Here is a 20821-nt window from a genome sequence, read left to right on the forward strand (position 1 = left end):
TATGGCCTGCATGCCTTGCTCCTCAATGCATAACTTTGTATTTGGCTCTAGTTGAACATTCTGTCTGAATAAACACAGGTTTCCAAGCAATATGTGTGACACTGAATATAATAGTATGCTGGGCCGAAATAAATGGTAATGGGAGTTCTGTCTGAGTAAGCACTATAAACAAAGACAGAAATCTGTAGGGTTGGGCGCTCAAACACAATGCAAACGCAGACTTTTTTTTTTAAGATGCAGACTTACGCCACTTTATCTGTCCTTACATATAAAGGAATTTCTACTCATATTGATAACACAAAATATCTGCTCAAGTTAATCATTTGCATATTTTAACATTTAAACTCATTCTTCAAAAACATAATCTTTCAGAACAGCTGGAATGCTATGGTGTAACAAAACACACATTTGCAGGGGTTTAAAAAAGATGTATGTTGGTACTGGGAACAAATACTGGTTATCGTAATCTGGCAGGTGAGATAATTTCCCACAGGTCCCCAAACTCCCCATATTAATTTTTAGTGAATACAATCATCTCTGCTAAGGAAAGCAGAACTGATCAGCTGAAGGTTCCCATCCCATCAAACGCTGATGAACTCCAGCAATAAACCTCGGGTGACTGCAGCAGATGTTGCTGTTTATTTGTTTTATTTATTTTACTAATGCACAGCTGCCAGGTCTGACAAATGAAAGCAACTGAGTTCCATCAGGATTATGATCTCCAATTACTATATTTTAAGGGATGGAGTCTCTAAAAAATGATGGATTTAATGATAAGACTTTAAAAAACAACTGGCCTGTTGTAGAGATTCTCAAGACAATAGCATCTGACAACCTACATTGGTAATATATTGTTCTAGATAATGGTTATATAAATCTGATTTTAATTTGTACGAGACAGTTTTGTACAATTCATGCTGCAAAGATAGGCCATATTTCTTGAATAGAGACTGGATTAAAAATGAAATTTTGTAAATGCTGAATGCAAATTGTTTAGGGCACTAATTAGATATTCTATTCTTTTGCTAGAGATGGGTAGATTGAAATCATAAATAAGTACATTTCCCTTCTATCAAATAATATACTACAGTAATTCATTTGCAGGACAAGACACACACACAGGACAGAAGAGGGAAAGCATATCAAAACAACTAGCAGATTGATCTGAAAGGCAGAACATCCTGAGTTTCAATACTGACTCTACTATGGATTCTCTGTTTTGCCTTTCACGGGTCAGTAAGGGCTAGATATTCAAAGGAGTTTAGGTGCCTAACAATGCAGATAGATACCCAGTGAGATTTACAAAAGCAACTAAGCAGAGTAGGCATCCAACTCTCATTGATTTCATACTTTACTTCAGTGGGAGTTAGGTGCCTAACTTGTTTGGCACCTAGTGCTATTTTCTAAAGCACCTATCTGCATAATTAGGCCCCAAACCTGTAATAAGCTTTGCATGGGCAAATCCCATTATAGTGTATTGAAAACTGTACTTAAGATGTAAGCTACCACTTTAAATATCACTGGGTTTTCCTGGTACTGTTTGCAGGCTAAGGGGCTCTGTAGGGAAACATGTGTTTGGGGTCTAGCAGCAGTCATTATGCCAAGAGCCAGACTAGAGCATAGTGGCTGTCATAAGGAGCAGCCTGCTTTGTCTCTCTCTGGTTTTGGTTTTTGTGTGGTCTTGTGTGTTACAGTTCTGGATTTTAGTGTTAATTTGCAGCCTTCCTGAAATAATATGTTATGTTTTTATCTAACTTCTCTGTTGGTATGCCATGAACATGAAACCCATACCTCTGTTTGGAAGGGAAGAAGTTGGCTTTTTTATCACATACAAAAGACAATGTGAAAGTTGTCTTCCATTTTGTTTTTACTTTAAAAAAAATACATTGATTTAGCTGGAAGACATGTTGGAGGTCTTGTGTATTGCATTTTCTCAATCCTTAATTGAAGAGTTGAAATGATTAACCTTTAACAAAGGCAGCTTTTTCTCCCCAAGTGCTCATTTGAGTTAGATAGTGTATTAGCAAAAGCAGAAAAAGCAACACATTTTAAATAGTTTAAATAAAAATAATTTCTTCTTTCAGTTAACTTGGTTTTACTTGCATACTATACAGTACCTTTTGATGTCATAATCCTACCAATTGGCCACTTGTCCATAGATTCAATAAGAAAAACAGGGTGGATAAGATATAATGTAGAAAATCAAGAAGAAAAACAACTTTGTTTTTGAGGGGAAAAAAATGAAGTTTTCCTTATACATCATAAAGAAGCAAAACAAAACAAAAAAAGTGCAAACGATCATTCTCATCCTCCACAAGTCACCTTTAACCTCAGTGTCTTATTTTCTCCATAATAGATAACACCTACTGACCTCACAAGATTTGTGACAATAGTAAAGAGTCACTTTAATCTAGTACTAAACAAGTAACATTATTAGAATAAGGAAAACACTATTAGCCCAAAAGCTACTCTGTCTCTCTCTGATTCACTGTAGAGATTCTGCCTAGAACCTACCCCAGTCCCCTCATTCCCACATCCTTTAAAGAAACAGTATTAATACACCAATAGAGAGGTGTTTTGAGGATTGATTAATAATTTTTGTACTGTGCTTTTAGAGTGCTATAATAGTAGCATTTATTCTTAAATAAGCACCATCTTTTGTTGTCAGTTGATCCCCTTTTGTCTATCCCTCTTTTCAGCTATACTGCCAGACAGTAGCTCTCATAGTTGTTTGACAGTCCTGGCGAGAATTCTGTTTGCGTCTCAGGTACAACAACATCTGAGGGTTTTTCTTCAGCAATAACCCAGGCACAAAATTGTTTTAGTTCAGGAAAATTCCAGAATTTCTTAACCCAGGTCTACACTTAAAACAGTTAAACTCAAACCTTTAACAAACATAGCTATGATGACAAAAGTCCTAGTGTAGGTTTACCTATACCAGCAAAAAACACCTACTTTGTTCAGGGAACTGGTACATGCTATAATCTTGCTGGAATAAGCTGTCTCTCCACTAGGAGGGTTTGCCTATATAGCTGGCAAACCCTTTCCAGTGTAGACAAGGCCTTAGTGACTCTAATTTCAAGTCCTGTCATAGATGGCCTGAGATCACCCTTCTGTTACTACCTTCTTTGTACACTTGGTGGGCTTGCCACTAGGCAGCTTGTATGTTTCATTCATTTTGTGACACACCTGCCAGTTACATTAAACAAGATCTCCCTTCTGGCTGTCAGTGCTTGGGGAGCTGGTCCATTAAGAGCACAAAGTGGGAGTTCTTCTGAAGCCAGGCCAAAGTGCAAGAGCTCAGATGGAGCAGCAGATTATTGCTGAAGTAGATGGATGTTATCAGCTGTACATGCTGTACAACTATCAGTGAGCAACTCCTCCCCAGACGAACTGGCGTAGTGTCTCATTGTAACAAGTAGAATAAACCTTTGTCTTTTCTATGGAGGCATGTATTACAGTTGGCATTTAACATGAATACTTCTTGGTTCTCTCATGGTTTCCATACGGACAGACTTGCCAATATTTTGTTTTTGAAATCAGAGACAATTCAGCGATAAATCTAGTTTGTCGAAGAGGATTTCATAGAGGGCTGGGATAAGGGACTTGGACATGTATTCAGTGGCAAACCCAATGTATCACATGTGCATGCCGGAGGGCATGGAGTAGGAACACAGGCATGTATCCATTTAAATAAAATGCCAACCATAACTAAGAAAGGAAAGTGACACTGCCAATCAAATTTACATTAAAAACCATATTCTATATAGTTCTTAGACAAAACTCCCACTGGGCCCTTAGAGCAATTTGTAATTTGAAGAGAAGGACTGAGTCCTTAGAGAGGGATTTTTGGTATTTTCTCCATAGGAAAAGTATTTAAAAGCATCCCTTTAGTGTATTCTTCAGGCAAACAACTTACTATTAAGCATCTGTATGAGTCAGAGAAAAATCTTCCCTGGCAGGAATGGTTTAGAAGTACCCAACGAGGGGACAATAATCCACCAGAGGCATGAGAATCTCCTACCCTCAAAGTGAATCTGAACACTGATATAGCCCACAGAGGGTTTTTGTTTTTAAGGCAAAAGAACGATCATGTGTCCACTTCCTCTCACACGCAATTTGAAGGATTTAAAGCACAAGGCTGGGCCTCAACTATGTGTCTATTCAAAATGTACAGAGGAAAGGAAAAGATAAAGTATCTGTCGAGGAGAAAGGGAAGCCTCCTACACCATGCAAAGGTCATATATTATGTGCTCTAGAAACATGTCCTACTGTGGTGGCTGGTGTCCAAACTACCCTCCTTCTGTCAGTGGTGCATGTCCTCACCAGGAGCGCTTCCACCAACTGAAGAGGGGCGGTGTGGGGGGCTGAAAGTCAGGCCTCTCAGCTCTATGCAGCTCCCCACTGGAAGCCCAGCTGCCCCTAGGGATTTCTCGGCTCCCTAAGCAGAGAGCCAGGATCAGCTCAGCTCTAGCTGCCCGGCTTTCTTGTTAATTTCACAGCTCCAGCAGGGAGCCCTCAAATTGACAGCATAGCCAACAGCCAATATAAGTAACTCAGTGTCTGCACAGACACTGCATTGCCCTAACTACACCGACATAAGCCCTACGCCTCCCATGGAGATGGAGTTATGTTAGCATAAGAGGGCACTTACATCAGCGAGGCAAGGTCGTAGTGTGTCCACTGACATAATTAGGTTGATGTAAGCTGCCGTATGTGGACCTAACTGTGTAGCGTAGACCAGGCCCGAGTTAGGAACTCCCAACCAATTGGGGATTTGTGCTCTGTTTTGTTAACAGTCTGCCCTGAGGTTGGTACTCACACTCTTGCACCTTTGTTGACAGCATCATCACAACTATTATGAACTGTTGTGTAAATGACAGTGAGTTCAGCCAGGAAGTCTAAGACTTCAGGTAAAAGTCCATCAATATGCATAAAGTCTTTTCCAAAATAGAATGTATACTCACATATTACCACGCTAAAGGTAGAAATTCCACTGAAGGAAAACCTTACTCATAAATGAAAGGAAAAAAACCCTTAAACATGCATTTATGAATTACTAAACCACTGGCGTGCAGGGCCGGTGCAAGGAAGTTTCGCACCCTAGGCGAAACTTCCATCTTGCCCCCCCCCTCTGCCCTGAGGCACCCTCCCCCCGCAGCAGGTGTCCCCCCGCCCGGGGAGCCGTGCAGCACCTCCCCACCCCAGCTCACCTCTGCTCCGCGTCCTCCCCGAGAATGCTGACCCCGCTCTAATTCTCCTCCCAGGCTTGCGGCGCCAAACAGCTGATTGGCGCCGCAAGCCTGGGAGGCGGGAGAACTGGAGCAGCGACCGTGCGCTCGGGGAGGAACTGCTGTAAAAAAAAAATTGGGGGCACCGCTTTTTGGCGCCCCCAAATCTTGGCGCCCTAGGCAACCGCCTAGTTCGCCTTAATGGTAGCACCGGCCCTGCTGGCGTGCATACATTATATATTTCAAGAACTATGATTTGGGTTTTTTTAGAGGGTATATTAAGCCCATCGGCTCTAGAATAATACATTCAAACACATCACTATGCTATATGATAATATATGCTTGAATAGAAAGTTACAAGCATAACAGTGAATTGTGAATCCAAATTCAAAATACTGAGAACTGTAATACTAGAGAAAGAACATGTAACTTGCTAATGGCCCATTAAAGTGTTAGCTGTCTGTTACTATTCCTATGACGATGTCAGTAAGTTTATATTCTGTGCTAAATTCAAGTAAGGAGAAAATTACATCACATTTTAGAGCTATTGAAACTCTGTATTTACAAATTAAACTAACCTGTGAGGTAATTGTTCAACATGCTAATGAACAGTTCTCAAACCTGAGCCTTAGCTGGTATGTTCTTGAGTTACAGGAGGGAGAGGACCATGGGAAGACATCCAGCTGAGCTAGGTCACTATTCAGGAGAACATCAGCTGGAGTGTTTGGCGAGAGGAAAGCAAGCTTTCTAAAATGCAAGATTTTAAATTTTGCTAAATCATTGGTTCATAACTAAAAGGTCTGGCCTAGTTAACTATACTTTGGCACAATATTTAGTCTAGCTGTTACTGAATTTTTATTCTGTTTACCTTTATTATGATGATTCTCTCACTGTTTTTCTCTAATAAATCTGTTTCTAATTATTTGAGACAACCTAATTTTGAAATTGGTGAGAGTTAAGTTAGATGATACTCACAGCCAGGCACCCTGGGAGATAAAGGCCCTAATTCTGAGCTGGAGCTTGGTGCAACAGGGGATAAGAAGTTGGCAGTATGCCACCTCTGCAGCCCCCCTGGATTCAGAGGCTAGTTGGGAACATATCTAGTGTAACACAGAACAGCCCTTAGGCCTGGTCTACACTGGGGGGAGGGGTTCGATCTAAGGTACGCAACTTCAGCTACGTGAATAGCGTAGCTGAAGTCGAAGTACCTTAGCTCGAATTACTTACCCATCCTCACGGCGCGGGATCGACGTCCGCGGCTCCCCCGTCGATTCCGCTACCGCCACTCGCTCTGGTGGAGTTCCGGAGTCGACGGGAGCGCGTTCGGGGTTCGATATATCGCGTCTAGATGAGATGCGATATATCGAACTCCGAGAAATCGATTGCTACCCGCCGATCCGGCGGGTAGTGAAGACGTACCCTTAGACTGCTCTAATTTACACCTAACTGCTCACAGCCTCAAAGGGTCATTCAGGCAGCCAAGAATATTTGGAGTGAAGAACAACTCTGGCCACGCCCCTTATGCTGGGGATCACACCCTGTCTACCCTACAAACTTTTGCCTATGCAAGTTATGTTGGCATGAAGCCACTGCAGTTAGTATATTGCTTGTGCACATGCATACTTGGCTGCTTGCATCAGCACCGCGCATACTCACCACGACTGCTTGTTTTGATGCACAGTGCGGTAGGAATCCCAGTGTACAACTCACCACCATCCAGGATGCTGTCTTTTGGGAAGTTTTGGCAATGCGTAATGGAGCAGAAATTTGTCACACAGGGGTGACTGGCACTGCAGGGTCAAGTTCCCATCACACAACTTTCTCCACCCTATAATGCCATCTCTAGCTCATAATTTTCATGCTTATTTTGAAAATCCCACAAACCAACATGGGACTTGTTGCTGTCCGCCATCTCTAACAGAAGCATGGAGCCAGCACAGCTCTGAACTATTGTTATGAGCTCTGCAAGCACAGGACGCCTGATCCTCTGGTATTAGCAGAGCTGCAAGTAGAGCCGCCGGGAATATGGCAGTTTCCTGGAAGGCAGACTGCTGTGGGACATAGAGAGAACCAATTCAAGATTGTTGGTGTTCACAGCCGTGAATGGTGGAGCGCTGCTTTTTGACCCAAGAAACAAGAACTGACTCGTGGGATCACATCATACATCAGGGTTGGGATGATGAGCAATAGCTACAGAACTTTCAGATGCACAAGGCCACATTCCTGGATCTGCCACACTTGCCCCAGCCCTCCAGCCCAGGAACACCAGAATGAGACCTGCACTGATAGTGGCAAAGAGAGTGGCAATCACATTGTGGAAGCTTGCAACACCAGATTGCTACCAGTTAGTTGGAAATCATTTTGCAGTTGGAAAATCCACCATACAGGCCATTGTTATGGAAGTGTGCAGGGCCATTAATAGCCTCCTACTACGCAGGCCTGTGACACTCAGCAATGTGCAGGGTATAATAGATGGATTTCCAGCAACATGGTACTCAAATTGCTGTGGAGCAATAGCTGGCATACATATTCCTATTTTGGCACCATACCACCTTGCCCCAGAGTACATCAACAGAAAGCGCTAGTTTTCTAGTTATGCAAGCGCTGGTGGATCACTGGGGATGCTTCACTGATATCAATGTTAGCTGGTCAGGAAAGGTACGTGACGCTCATAGCTTTAAGAACAAAGAACTGTTTAGAAAGCTACAAACAAGGAGTTTCTTTTCCGACTAGCAGATTACCATTAGCAGTGTTGAAATGCCAGTAGTGCTCCTGGGGGACCCAGACTATTACTTACTCCCCTGGCTCATGAAGCCATACATCAGCCACTTTGACAGCACCAAAGAAAGATTCAGCTACTGGCTCAGCAGCTGCAGAATGACAGTTGAATGTGCTATTGCTAGATTGAATGGGTGCAGGTGTTCCTTACTCACAAGATTGGATCTCAGTGAGAAAAATATACCAATGGTTAGAGGTGCCTATTGTGTCCTGCATAATATCTGTGAAGGAAAAGGGGGAAAAGTTGCTCCTGGGGTGGAGGTGGAGAAGCTGTCTGCTGAGTTTAAACAGCCAGCCACAAGAGCTATCAGAAGAGCTCAAAACAGAGCTTTAGGGCTCAGGGCAGCTTTGAAAAAGCACTTTAACAGTGATCCACAGTAATGCACCGTGGTGTACTGTTCCCCACCTGGCCCTGAAGCTTGGGGGCTCTTAGGAAGTGTGTGGTGCTTTGTGTGCATTTATGAATATAACACTGTCACTGCACCTATTACTTTTGTGGGGCTTGCTATACACTTATAATTATTACACTGTGTTTGTCACTGATCCTATGAGTTGTGTCATATCATACAATAACAAGTAAGTGGATGCTTTCACTTCCACCAGGCATTCTGCAGCATATGTTGGGAACTAATAAAGGTGAATTATTTTCCAAACAATACTGTTTTATTGAGTTATGAAAACACTTCAAAAAATTTTGTGCAAGTTAAAAGCAAACACATTAAAACCTTAATAAATGTATGGAACAGAGCTTGAAGAATGAACCTTCATGTCCATTTTAGCTACACATACAGCTACCATGGCTCTCATAGGTGAAGCTGTAGTTGTCCTTAATATCTCCTACTGTGGACTGGTAGGGGTAGGAACGTGACTCCTGATACTCTGTGGAATGTTGTGCAGTGGTTATTGGGGGGTGGAGTGTGCTATAGTGGAATTCTCCATGTACTGGAGTTCACCAAAGGGAGGTGAGTCCAGGATTATTGAACCCATAGGTCCACAGGACTCTACAGCATCTGTGTTTGCTGCCAGAGAAATCCCATTATATCCTGGTGCATCTCCCTCTCTGGCATCTGGGCCTTTCTCCATACAGTGCAATATTAATTCTCCAGGTCCTCTGTTCAGGGTCTGATACAGCACTGGCTTGCAGGATCTTGCTGAACATGTCATCCTGAATCTCTTATTTCTCTTCCTTATCTGGCTCAGGCATTCCACGGGTATGGAGGGGGAACCCCTCACGGCCTCAACAGCAGCAGCTACAAATAAAACACAAAGTTAGCATTGTCAGTATAGGCACAACAGAAAATGAAAGTCAAGATTCACAGCTCCCTTCCTCCCCTAAAGTTTTAAACAGGACATTGACACTTGTGCATGGTGCGACTCACAGCACCAGCCACAGAGAGTATGCCTTGCCAGGGGCAAGGGAAATGAGGAGAGAAATGCTCAGTTGCATGAAACCAGGAGTATAAGGCAATGGCACTGAATATTGGCACCATTTTCAACAGATGGTGGTGATTTTAGCTGATATCTCACTTCTGAGGATAACAAAGGCACGCAGTTGAAGTTGCCCAGGCCCATATGCTACTAGCTTGTTTACCGCAATAGTACCTGCCAAAGTTATCACTTACTGGAGTGGGAAAGTCTCCTAGAGGAAGAAATAAGGCTGCCATCCCTAAAAACCTTTTGGAAAGGATTGCAGAGTACTTTCATGAAAGTTTCATTGAGATCATCCTTGTGTACATAAACAAACTAGTCTATATCCCCTTCCCCACCACACCACCCCAAACTTTACAGGTATGAGTAGATTAATGAAAAGTCAATAGCTGTGTCCTGCTAAGTTGAGGACACCATCACTTTAATGGGAAATAAACTTACATACATACCCGAGATTCCTTCCTCTGCATCAGGTTTGCACATGCTCAACTGACTGGATTGTGGTGGAGTCTCAAACAGGTCCCTACTCACCCCACAGTTGGATCCCTTGGTCACATCCCCCATCCTCGCCTCTTCCTCCTCCACCTTCTCCTCGCTGTGTGAAGTGGTGGTGGGATCTCCGCCAAGTATGGCATGCATCTTTTTGTGAAAGTGCCAGGTCTGCAGCTTGGCACTGGATTGACTGTTGGCTTCCCTGGCCTTCTGATATGCCTGCTGCTGTTCCTTCACTTTCATGCAGCACTGCTGATGATCCCTGCATCCACCATTCAATTTAATCGTAGATGTCCATGTTTCTGTGGGCGATCCGAGGTTGTGCCTTCACAGCCTCTTCTCTCCACAGGCCCAAGCATGTAGCCAGCATAGTCAGCTGGGCAGTTGCATGCAACAGTGGAGAGCTGCTAAGTGTGCTCACCAAAATGGACAATCACTAAAAGGCATTTCAAAAACATGCAGGGCTTAAGGGGAAGGTAGGGAGAGCTTCCAGTCTCCATGACCCTTGGGCAGTGGAGTTCACAACTGTGACCAAAGCGGTCAGTGTTGGGTATTGTGGGAAAGCTGCTGGAGGACTATTAGGGTCGACATAGGTAATGCAGTGTCTACATTCGTGCTGCGTCAACCACAATACATCAACCATAGCTCAACAGTTCTTGGGGAAGTGGTATTAGTATGTTGGCGTAATGGGGAGCTCACATCGGTGGAAGACAAGTTTCAGTGTAGACACATGCACTGGGCAGCTTATATAGGCCTACCTTTGTACTATAGACCAGGCTTAAGTTACCCAGGGATTCCCGCTACTGTGCAGGAATGACAGGAAAAATGCTTATAGGGATGGGAGAAGCAAGTGGAAGAATTGGGATATTAGCATCCTTAGTTGAGAGGGTATGCCCACTGTTTCAAAGGTTCACAGCCTGGGGGGTTTGTTGGATCCCTAGCTGTTCTTGATTACTCAGATGGCAGCTGTTCCTAAGAGCACATTTTATCATTTGCACTTAGGAGGAGGTTGTGTCTTTTTTTCCTCCCCCAAGATACAGATCTTATTGTAATAATCTTCCTTGGATTATTGTAATGGGGCTATATCTTAAAACATCTGGAAATGGCAGCTAGTACAGAAATCACAGGCCTGTTTATGAAGTGATGTTTCACACAAAATATTACACCTGAGCATTGTGACATGCCCTAGCTGACAGTTCATTTTGGGGTATAGTTGAAGTTACTGGTTCTATCCTGTGATGACCTAAATGGTCTGGCCTATTTGAGAGTCTCTTTTTGCAGGACATTTGCAAGTATTTGATGTACTTGAACTAATACCCATTCCAAGTCTAAAAAGGAGACAGCAGCAGGATATTCTTAGTGAGGAGTTCTGGTCTCTGGAATTTGCTTCCTTCCTTGTTTCATTTGAGCCTGTATTTGGTGAACCTTCAGGGCATACACCCAGTCTTTTTCACGTGAGGCGGTCTGACTGGGGTAGATATGGAAGTGGCAGAGAAAATTTGCTTGAAGGAAATTTTTTATACATTGCAGGTGTATATGTTCTGTGGAGGTCTGGGATTTTGGGGCAATTGTTTTATTTAGGGCTGGGGAAGGTTTTTGGAGTGAGATCCTTTTAACTATCTTTTTGTCATACTGATTTCATATATGTGGTTTTAAAACACTTTGTAAGGATCTAGAAGTTATGGATAGATGCAATAAGTCTAAATGAATAAATTAATCTTTCATTGCATAGATCTTTTAGGAAGGATACTTCCCATATTCACGGAATTTGCTGAATTTATTCTTTTTATTTAGTTACATAGCACTTTTATTTGAATGAGTTTTTACCTTAATCTTCTCTTCCCATTTTGATCTATGCTAAAGCTATATTCACAGGTTTGGAATCACTATCCTGATGTTCTAATTCATACAGCTAAAGCCATATTTTTTTTAAAGGAAAAAGAAGAACATAAGAACGGCCATATTGGGTCAGACCAAAGGTCCATCAAGCCCAGTATCCTATCCTCTGACAGTGGCCAATGGTAGGAGCCCCAAAGGGAATGAACAGACACGTTATCATCAAATGATCCATGCCCTGTCACCCAATCCCAGCTTCTGGAAAAAATGTAATATGTGTAATAAATATGGCAACTACTCATGAAGGTAGTCTGTCACTGTTATATTAAGGTATTTGGGGTGGAATTCTCTCTCACTGAGACATAAGTACCTTAGACTAATGTCTCTTTCAGATTTATAATGGTCATTAATACTGTCACCCCTCTGCTGAGTGTTAGCAATTGTCCTGGGCCTGCCACATTAGTTGCCTCTTGGAAGAGAAATCAGTGACATGGAGTCTGGGTATTTTCTTCGTGCTATTTTTCTATATTATACTATACAGATTTGTCTTTAAATAGAGATCTTGTCAACCATTACATAGGCTCTCTCTTTCAAGAATCTCAGTTAAAACACCAGTGTCTAGTTCCCAGTGAACTCTGCATCAAGAACTGAATCTAGTTTGCTCTAGGTAGAGAGCAAACACCATTGATTGCTACTTGTCACAGCTCTCCACAGACAAACAGCATCACACAACTAAAAGTACAAACATTCTATGATTTAACAGCTTCCTCAGGCTAAGAAAAAAGCATTTGTAGCATTATATGTAACATCAGCTAGTGTCTCCCACCACAAATGATTACCTGTTTTCCCCCATCTTATCAAATGTAGATATTATTTATAATATACATACCTAATTATTATGCCTTAATTTCCCCCTACCCCAAAATGTGTTCTTTCCTACAATTACAGTGAAACCTCATTACCCTGTTAATTAATAGGTCTTATTCTGAAGCCCTTACTTGCAGAGACCACCACAAGACTACTCACATGACTAAGCTACTCCTGGGAATTCTGGCTGCAGGATGAGATCTCGTGTTTGTTCTGTTACTGACAAATATTGTGGATTGTTGCATCACTTAAGTGGGGTATGACGACTATGGGGTCACCGGACCAGGGCAAGGTGTTTGAGGTGCCAGCTTCACCAGGTTTGCCAACTGGTGGTTCGTTCACAGGGCCTGACTCAACTGCATTCCCAACGGAGCCATCTACCACGGCAACTGGGACAAGCGCTGCCGGAAGTGTGACTACACAAATGAGACCCTGCCCCATGTCCTGATGGCTGGTGAAAGCCATCTCACCATCCCTGGGGAAGATCACCCTCGACTCGGCCATCCCTGGGACAGACAGCAGACTGCGACCCGACATCGTCATGACGGACGCAGAAAAGAAGAAGGTCCTCATGGTAGATGTCATGGTGCTCTGTGAAAACAGGTCACTGGCCTTCCACCGGCCCGAGCCCGGAAGGCACCAAAGTACACCCCTCTGGCTGAGATCCTGAGAGCCCAGAGCTACGAGGTCCAGATACACCCTGATCGTGGGAGCCCTGGGCTCGTGGAACCCCCGCAACGAGCCGGTTCTGAGAGTGTGCGGAGTCGGTCAACGCTACACCCGGCTCATGAGACAGCTCATGGTGTCCGCCACCATCAGGTGGTCCAGAGACATTTATATGGAACATATCACAGGATACAATCAATACCACCCACACTGAGTAATTGAGACTGCCGACCAGGGAAATAACCCACTTCCTTCTCTGACGAACCAAGGGACGCACCCCACCTATGTACTCATTCGCTACGATACTGACTTGGACTCCTTATACGTTCCATGGGTGGTGTACGCAAGCCCACTTATCCACTGTCACTTTAAAAACTCTTGCATCCCAATCTGGGTTTATGCCGGTTATGTGATATCTATGTATCTCTTCACCCTTGCAACCGATACCTGTAATCCCTCATAACTCAAGCCTGACCCCAGATGCACAGTATCTTCCCTTTTCACTTGTGTCTATTTAATTTTAAACATTAACTTTAATAAAATTTTTAAATTTGTTTCCACTCTTGTATAAAGCATGTGCTTTCAGTTGCACTCCAATACTTGAGATAATGGTTTAAGCTGCAGAGAATAATACAATAAATAATTTTGCTGACAACTGGCTTCATATGTACAGAATTAATGCAATATCAAGGTCAATATTTGGTTTTCATTCACTCAGAAGAATAAGAGAAAGATAGGTTCTGATATACAATTAAAAAAACCAAGGTATGGAAAAGAACTAGGGTAGATGGATTTATGATGAATTATGATCTAAACCAGCGGTAGCAACCTGCGGCACACGAGCTGATTTTCAGTGGCACTCACACTGCCAGGGTCCCGGCCACCAGTGCAGGGGGCTCTGCATTTTAATTTAATTTTAAATGAAGCTTCTTAAACATTTTAAAAACCTTATTTACTTTAGATACAACAATAGTTTAGATATATATTATAGACTTATAGAAAGAGACCTAAAAACGTTAAAATGTATTACTGGCACGTGAAACCTTAAATTAATGACAGTGACTAAATGGAACAGGAGTACTTGTGGCACCTTAGGGTAGGTCTATACTTACCTGCCGGGTCGACGCATAGCGTTTGACTTCTCGGAGTTCGAACTATCACTTCTAATCTAGACTCGATAGTTCGAACTCCGAACGCGCTCCTGTCAACTCCGGAACTCCACCACCGCGAATGGCGGTGGCGGAGTCGACGGGGGAGCCGCAGACTTCGATCCCGCTGCATCTGGACAGGTAAGAAGTTCGAACTAAGGTAGTTCGACTTCAGCTACGCTATTTGCGTAGCTGAAGTCGCGTACCTTAGTTTGACCCCCCACCCTAGTGTAGACCAGGCCTTAGAGACTAACAAATTTATTTGAACATAAGCTTTCGTGGGCTACCGCCCATTTCTTCGGCTGCTGTAGCCCACGAAAGCTTATGCTCAAATACATTTGTTAGTCTCTAAGGTGCCACAAGTATTCCTCGTTCTTTTTGCGGATACAGACTAACACGGCTGGTACTCTGAAACCAGTGAATAAATGAAGACTCAGCACACCACTTCTGAAAGGTTGCCAACCCCGATCTAAACTTATAAGAATTCACCCTAGGTCCCACTTGAAATTGAAGCATCATCCTTCTAGCTCCACAAACTCTTTCAGCGGCAACTTCCCCCGTGCGCTTCAATGAGCCCATGCAATTAGTAAACACCTGGAGCAGGCACGGCACCCGCCCATTTTTTTTATGCTAGGGTGGCAGGCTTGCACGAGGGCAGCCTGAAGGCGGCGCAGCAGCAGAAGAAGGTGGGGACGTTGTGGTAGGACAACTTCCACCGCAGCCCCGGCTCCAGCTCCTCCTCCCGCTGTTGGGAGTCTGGGGCTCGCGGTGAGTCACGCACTCGGCCCCGGCCTCCTAGTTACACAAACTATTGTTGTTCCCAAGTTGCTGTGGGGGCTATTGAAAGGCTCCGAGCCCCCCTGAGTTGGAGGTGCCAGCCCAGGGGTAACAAAGCCCCGGGGGCTGCAGGGGACGGCGGCCACCCCTCCCCGCCGGCTCCTCCCCGGCGCCGGAGGATTATTGCTTAACAACCAGGAGGGATTTACCTGCTGCTCTTGGGAGCTGCCTCCTCCTGCTCCTCCCGCGGCGCCAGCTGAGCCGCCTGCATCTCCCCTTCCTCCTGCGGCTGCCGAGCCGAGCCGGGGCCGCTCCCGGGATTTCTCCGGCCCCAGTCACAGCGGCGAGGGGGCCCCAGCCAGGTAGGCGCTTTACGCACTTTGGCGAGCGGCGCCCACGTGTGGGGGTGGGTGTCTGGTCTCCGGGGCTGCGCTGGCCCGATGCGGCCCCGTGCACAGCGCGGCAGGGAGGGCCGGGGGGATGCGCGGGGCCGGACTTGGCCCGAGGAGTGTTGTGATGGGTCCCCGGGGCAGGGCGCGGGCCGGGCTCCGCCGCCGCGAGCTGGGAAGGGAGGCGGCGCTGCGCTCTAGTCCGCGCGCGCTGGCGGAAATGGGATGCGCAGCTCCTAAACCAGAGCGCGGGCCCGCTCCCCCTTGCGCGCAGGGGGCCCCCAGCGCTGCCGCGGGGCTCGCGAGCTCGTCACCTGCGCCCGGGGCTGCTGGGGCGGCGTGTGCAACGCGCGGAGGGAGGGCCGCGCCGGTGCTGCTTTGACCTTGTGTGTGGCAACAGGAGCGATGCCTCAGCCCAGCCCCTGCCCTGCCGAACAAAACCGGCCTCCTTCAGTCAGCAAACTCGGTCCGCCCCCGCTTGGGGTGCACGATGCCGGGGGCAGGGACGGAGCCCGGGCTGGTGAAACATGAGGACGTTTTTCTACTGCCTTTTGTTCGAGCTCAGTGCTAATAATTGTCCCATTTCCCAATCGATTGGACCGACTCTCTAGCTTCCCCCAGGAAGGGCTATGCCATTGACTCTATCTCACTAGGAAGTTAGATCTCCTCTACGAATAGCAACCGGCGGGTTGATGACATTATATAGGTCATTGGAAATAATTCCCTCTTAAGCGCCTTTATCTTTTTGGTTGAAGGGAAGAAAGGTTTCCCTCTTCTAATGCAATCCCCCTGCTTTAGCAGTGTAACTTGCACAGCCTTAGCCACAAACTTCTCTGATAGAGGAGACATCGAGTACTGACTATTCTCCTGCAAAATAGCTAGTACTGGAGAAAGAAAATACTAATTTATTTCAGAGATTATTTTCACCCTATACATGTAATTCGTACATCTAGAGCATTTATACCACTATTTGTTAAATTACACAAGAGATTATTGCATCAGTTAATCAGTTTTCTCCCTTTGGGAGCTGTTTTCTGTTTGTTGTTGTAATACAGATTTATTATTATTATTATTATTATTATTGCTAAACAAGTTAATCACATCCCATAGTAGACTGTTTCCACATTTCTTTCTGTGTGTAAGCCACATCCCCACCTCTTTCCAGACTGAAACATAGAGTACAATAATTTATAGAGCTAAAATGCCTGAGAATGTGGACCAATTGATTGGTCTGTCCTGATAAGGTATTTCCCGTGTTGCCCTACTCTTAAAGGAACACTGTAAAAAATGTTTGACAGAATGTTAAAAATAATACTAACGTGTGACTTTTCTTCTCTCAATCGTTGTTGCAGGTGACACTTAAGGTCCAGGCCCTGCAACATGCTCCACAGGTGTACATTGTTGTGTCCATGTGGATGCCCATTATCTTTAATGGGGCTCTGCACTGGCACAAAGATCTGCCAGCATGGAAGAGCTTCCAGGATCAATGCCTATGATTTCTATAACTTTGTGCGTTTGGCAGCACTCTAGTCTTTTTCATGTTTTCCCTCTGTTTGGTTTCCCTTATTTGCATGGATCTCTCACCCAGCAACAAAGAGCAGGAAAACACTTAAAAATAAGCAAGTGTGACCGTAAAACCCCTAAAACAGATAAGTAGGGCCCTACCAAATTCGCGGTCCATTTTGGTCAATTTTGCAGTCAGAGGATTTAAAAAAGTTTAAATTTCATGATTTCAGCTATTTAAATCTGAAATTTCAGGGTGTTGTAACTATAGGGGTCCTAAACCAAAAAGGAGTTTTGGGGGAGGGGGTCACAAGGTTATTGTGTGTGTGTGTGGGGGGGGGGGTTGTGGTACTGCTCCATGACTTCTGCGCAGCTGCTGGTGGCAACTCTGCCTTCAGAGCTGGAGAGCAGGGGCAGCTGGCCGGGAGAACAGCTCTGAAGGCAGAGCCACTGCCAGCAGCAGCGCAGACATAAGGATGGCATGGTATGGTATTGACACCCTTACTGCTGCGCTACTGCCTGCGTAGCTGGGCCCTCAGCAGCTGCCACTCTCTGACTGTCGAGCTCTGAAGGTAGCAGCGCAGAAATAAGGGTGGCATTTGTATAGTATTGTAAACCTTACTTCTGCGCTGCTGCTGGTGGGGTGGTGCCCTCAGAACTGGGAGCACAGCCAACAGCCACTGCTGTCCAGCCACCCAGCTCTGAAGGCAGTGCAGAAGTAAGGATGGCAATAGTGCAACCTCTCTAAAATAATGTGGTGACCCCCCCCCTCCCCCTGCAGTGCCCTTTTGAGTCAGGACACCCAATTTGAGAAACAGTGTTCTCCCATTGTGAGATCTGTATAGTATAGGGTAAAAGCACACAAAAGACCAGATTTCATGGGGAGAGACCAGATTTCATGGTATTTCATGGCCATGAATTTGATAGGTCCCTACAGACAGGGGAATTTGGGAGCAGATGTTTGTTCCTGAAACTATTTTGAACAATTACAAAATACTAGATTTCTGATGTATTTTGCCCCTTTAAGTTTCCAAATCATAGCCATCTTCCTCCCAGCTGAGCCAGAATGGACTTCTTCAGCAGCCAGCAGTGCTGCTCTTTACCTAGTTGGTTGCTGTTGACCAGTGCAAGACCCCAATCCTGCACAGTGCTCCATTCCTTTGTGTCCACGGAGTGTCCATTTAACTTAAGTGATTCATGTACCCAAGTGGAGCTGTTTGCAGGACTGGGGCCTCACTTGCTGAGGATTTGAGGATGATGCCTCTACAGTATTTCCAGCTTTTGGAGAGAGAGGGAGATATCAAAATTGTGTTTCTTACCTAGTAGTAGTATACAATATAAGATTGGGCATTTGACTGGTCCATAAATAATTGGTCAGATGACCAGATAAATAATGATTAAAATATTGTCAAATGTCAAAAATGGTCCATGTATCTTAAAGAACTGATTTTATTGGAACAGTAACAAAAAAGAATAAGACTTTATAGTTTCCCATAGGCTTAGCCTTATTTATACCTACTTACAAAAAACAAGTTTCTTAACTGAATTATTTTAATTCTGAAAATGCAAAACACAATAAAATTAAGTTCTGAAAAATAGAAGTATACATGATACAATCATGACATTGTGTGCATCAGGAGGTTCTTGCTGAAATGTTTGATATTTGACTGTGGTCAAATAATAGTTGATCAATTGACATTATTTCACCTCTCAATTGACCGGTTTGCTCAGCCAAAGCAATAGAACAATATTGTTATGTCATCAGTTCAGTATTTCTGCAAAATTTTGATAGAATTCTGTGCTCTTTTTGGATTATAATCTTGTGATGTTAATGTATTTTCTACAATAACACTTGTAAAACAAGTGGGGAAAAAATATGGATTGGAAGGTGATAACATTTCTGATGTAGGCTCTGATCCCTCAGTTGGATTTGTGCAGATTATTCCATTTTTCTACATAATGTCCCATAAACTTCAGTAGAGCTGTGTACAGGTGCAAGGGTCTGCCTGCTTGGAACTGATTTCTGGGATTAATTCTGTAATGTGCTGTTTTTTTTTGTCCTTTGCTAGTTGGGCTTCATGTATGTAGAGGTCAGAGAAAGGCTGGAGGAGAGGAAAGTGAAAGAGCCTGAAGTTTTGAAGTCTGTCTCTCAAAGTACAAGTGGTTGCAAAGGAAAACAATCCCTTTGATACATTGCTGTGGTGGAGAATGTGGTTGCAATGCACAGTTGCCAGAACCCTAAGACGCCTTTTTCCATTTTTTTCCATTCCTTTTTCTGGATAGATTTGCTCAACCATTTTCTACTATTGGCTTTTTTTAAATCTATTTATTGAGCAAAAGAAATTGATGAGATGTGTATGGAAAAAAGAAGGGAGTTTATAATTTGATTTGACTTTGGAAGCTGATGATAGCTTTTCTTTTATGTGTTTGCTATTTACATTCTGAATTTTCTGCTTTGGATTTCACTGCATCTGTATCTTGGTCCTGGCTAAATTACAAATTATGAAAAATAAAACGGTGGGTTGTATTTGTTTTTTTTTTTTTAAAATGCCATCAAGCCTTTCTATAGGAGTCTGTCACACCAAATTTGAATTTTAAAATTCTGTATCTGCTTTTTCCTTTCAAAGGAAAGGCTAATTATGCCCCTGAGTGTTCAGGTTTGCTAACTTTTTGTTCCCTTGGAAGCTAAACTTTTGAAGCTATTCACTTGAGAAGTATTGAGGTCTTTTCAATGTACAACACAACTCTTAAAATGTTTGATTTATTTGTACAAATATTGCTGCTCTTACCTTTGAATATCTTGTACTATTACACTACAAACACTACCTCAGCCATTCTCACAGAAAGTCTTATAGCATGATCTTTTTTCAGCTCTGATTGGTGTTGTGGAATATAGGCTACCCCTTATTTGAGCTGCATACTCTGATATTTAATGTGCACCTCTAATCATTTGGCTTGGTGTTCATCCCAGGATAATCTTATTATGGCTCTTGCGCTCTGACTGCCCTGTGTGACACTGGTGTGAACTAAAAGTTACCTAGTTCATGTTCAAACATAGTCCTCTTCAAACAGGACTATTTCAAATGTGAAATAAGTACTTTTTAGTTTGTTCCAGCAGCATCCATGCAGGGAAGACTGTAAGTTTAGAAATCAAATCAGCACAATGTAAAGACTTGGGACTATTCCAGAATCAAACCCAGCTGCACTCAGAAACACTGATCCTTCCAGCTGGTATTACTGAAAATAGAGTAGAGAAGCTGGCATCTTCTGACAGTTAACACAGCTATTGTATACAGCAGGGGTTCTCAAACTGCAGGTCGGGACCCTGTTTTAATAGAGTCGTCAGGGCTGGGGTTAGACTGAATGGTGGGGCTCAGGCTTCGGCTTCAGCCCTGGGTGGCCTTGCTGAGTTTACAGCCCCCACTCCCTGCTGCCCGGGCTGAAGCACTTGGGATTTGGCTTTGGCCCCCCTGCCTGGGATGGCGGGAGTGGGGCGGGCTCAGGCTTCGGTCCCCCTTTCTGGGGTCATGTAGTAATTTTTGTTGTCAGAAGGGGGTTGCAGTGCAGTGAAGTTTGAAAAATGCTGGTCTAAAGCGGACATTCCTCAAACATTTGTTCCAGGACATAAACGTTTGTAGCATATCTAGGTAAAAATACTAGTACAGCTATAACCAAGAGGTGGTATATGTTTTTAATCATGTTAACT

The 20821-nt window shown here is 44.0% G+C and overlaps 2 protein-coding genes across 8 annotated transcripts in view; one reads left to right on the forward strand and one right to left on the reverse strand.

Annotated features, from left to right (window-relative positions):
* Positions 1-8660: 8660 nt before the first annotated feature.
* LOC120405975 lies at positions 8661-11658 on the reverse strand. Of its 2 annotated transcripts, none has more exons than XM_039540025.1 (2): positions 9887-11658; positions 8661-9259 (listed from the first exon to the last, which is right to left on the reverse strand). In XM_039540025.1, the coding sequence occupies exons 1-2, from the start codon at positions 10170-10172 to the stop codon at positions 8910-8912; spliced, it is 636 nt and encodes a 211-aa protein (XP_039395959.1). In that variant the 5' UTR covers positions 10173-11658; the 3' UTR covers positions 8661-8909. The 2 variants fall into 2 exon arrangements, with proteins under 2 accessions (XP_039395959.1, XP_039395960.1); XM_039540026.1 differs by having other exon boundaries at positions 8664-9259; positions 9969-11654.
* Positions 11659-15105: 3447 nt separating this feature from the next.
* FHIP1A (FHF complex subunit HOOK interacting protein 1A) overlaps positions 15106-20821 on the forward strand; it is a 125153-nt gene continuing 119437 nt past the window's right edge. For 2 of the 6 annotated variants that reach the window (XM_039540017.1, XM_039540019.1), the window contains exon 1: positions 15106-15214. The gene's annotated coding sequence lies outside the window, so the exon portion shown is untranslated. Of the gene's footprint in view, positions 15586-20821 lie in introns of all 6 variants that reach the window. The other 4 variants (XM_039540021.1, XM_039540020.1, XM_039540016.1 and 1 more) reach the window with 2 other exon arrangements.

Source organism: Mauremys reevesii, linkage group 5, assembly GCF_016161935.1.
Source record: "Mauremys reevesii isolate NIE-2019 linkage group 5, ASM1616193v1, whole genome shotgun sequence".
Lineage (NCBI taxonomy): Eukaryota > Metazoa > Chordata > Testudines > Geoemydidae > Mauremys > Mauremys reevesii.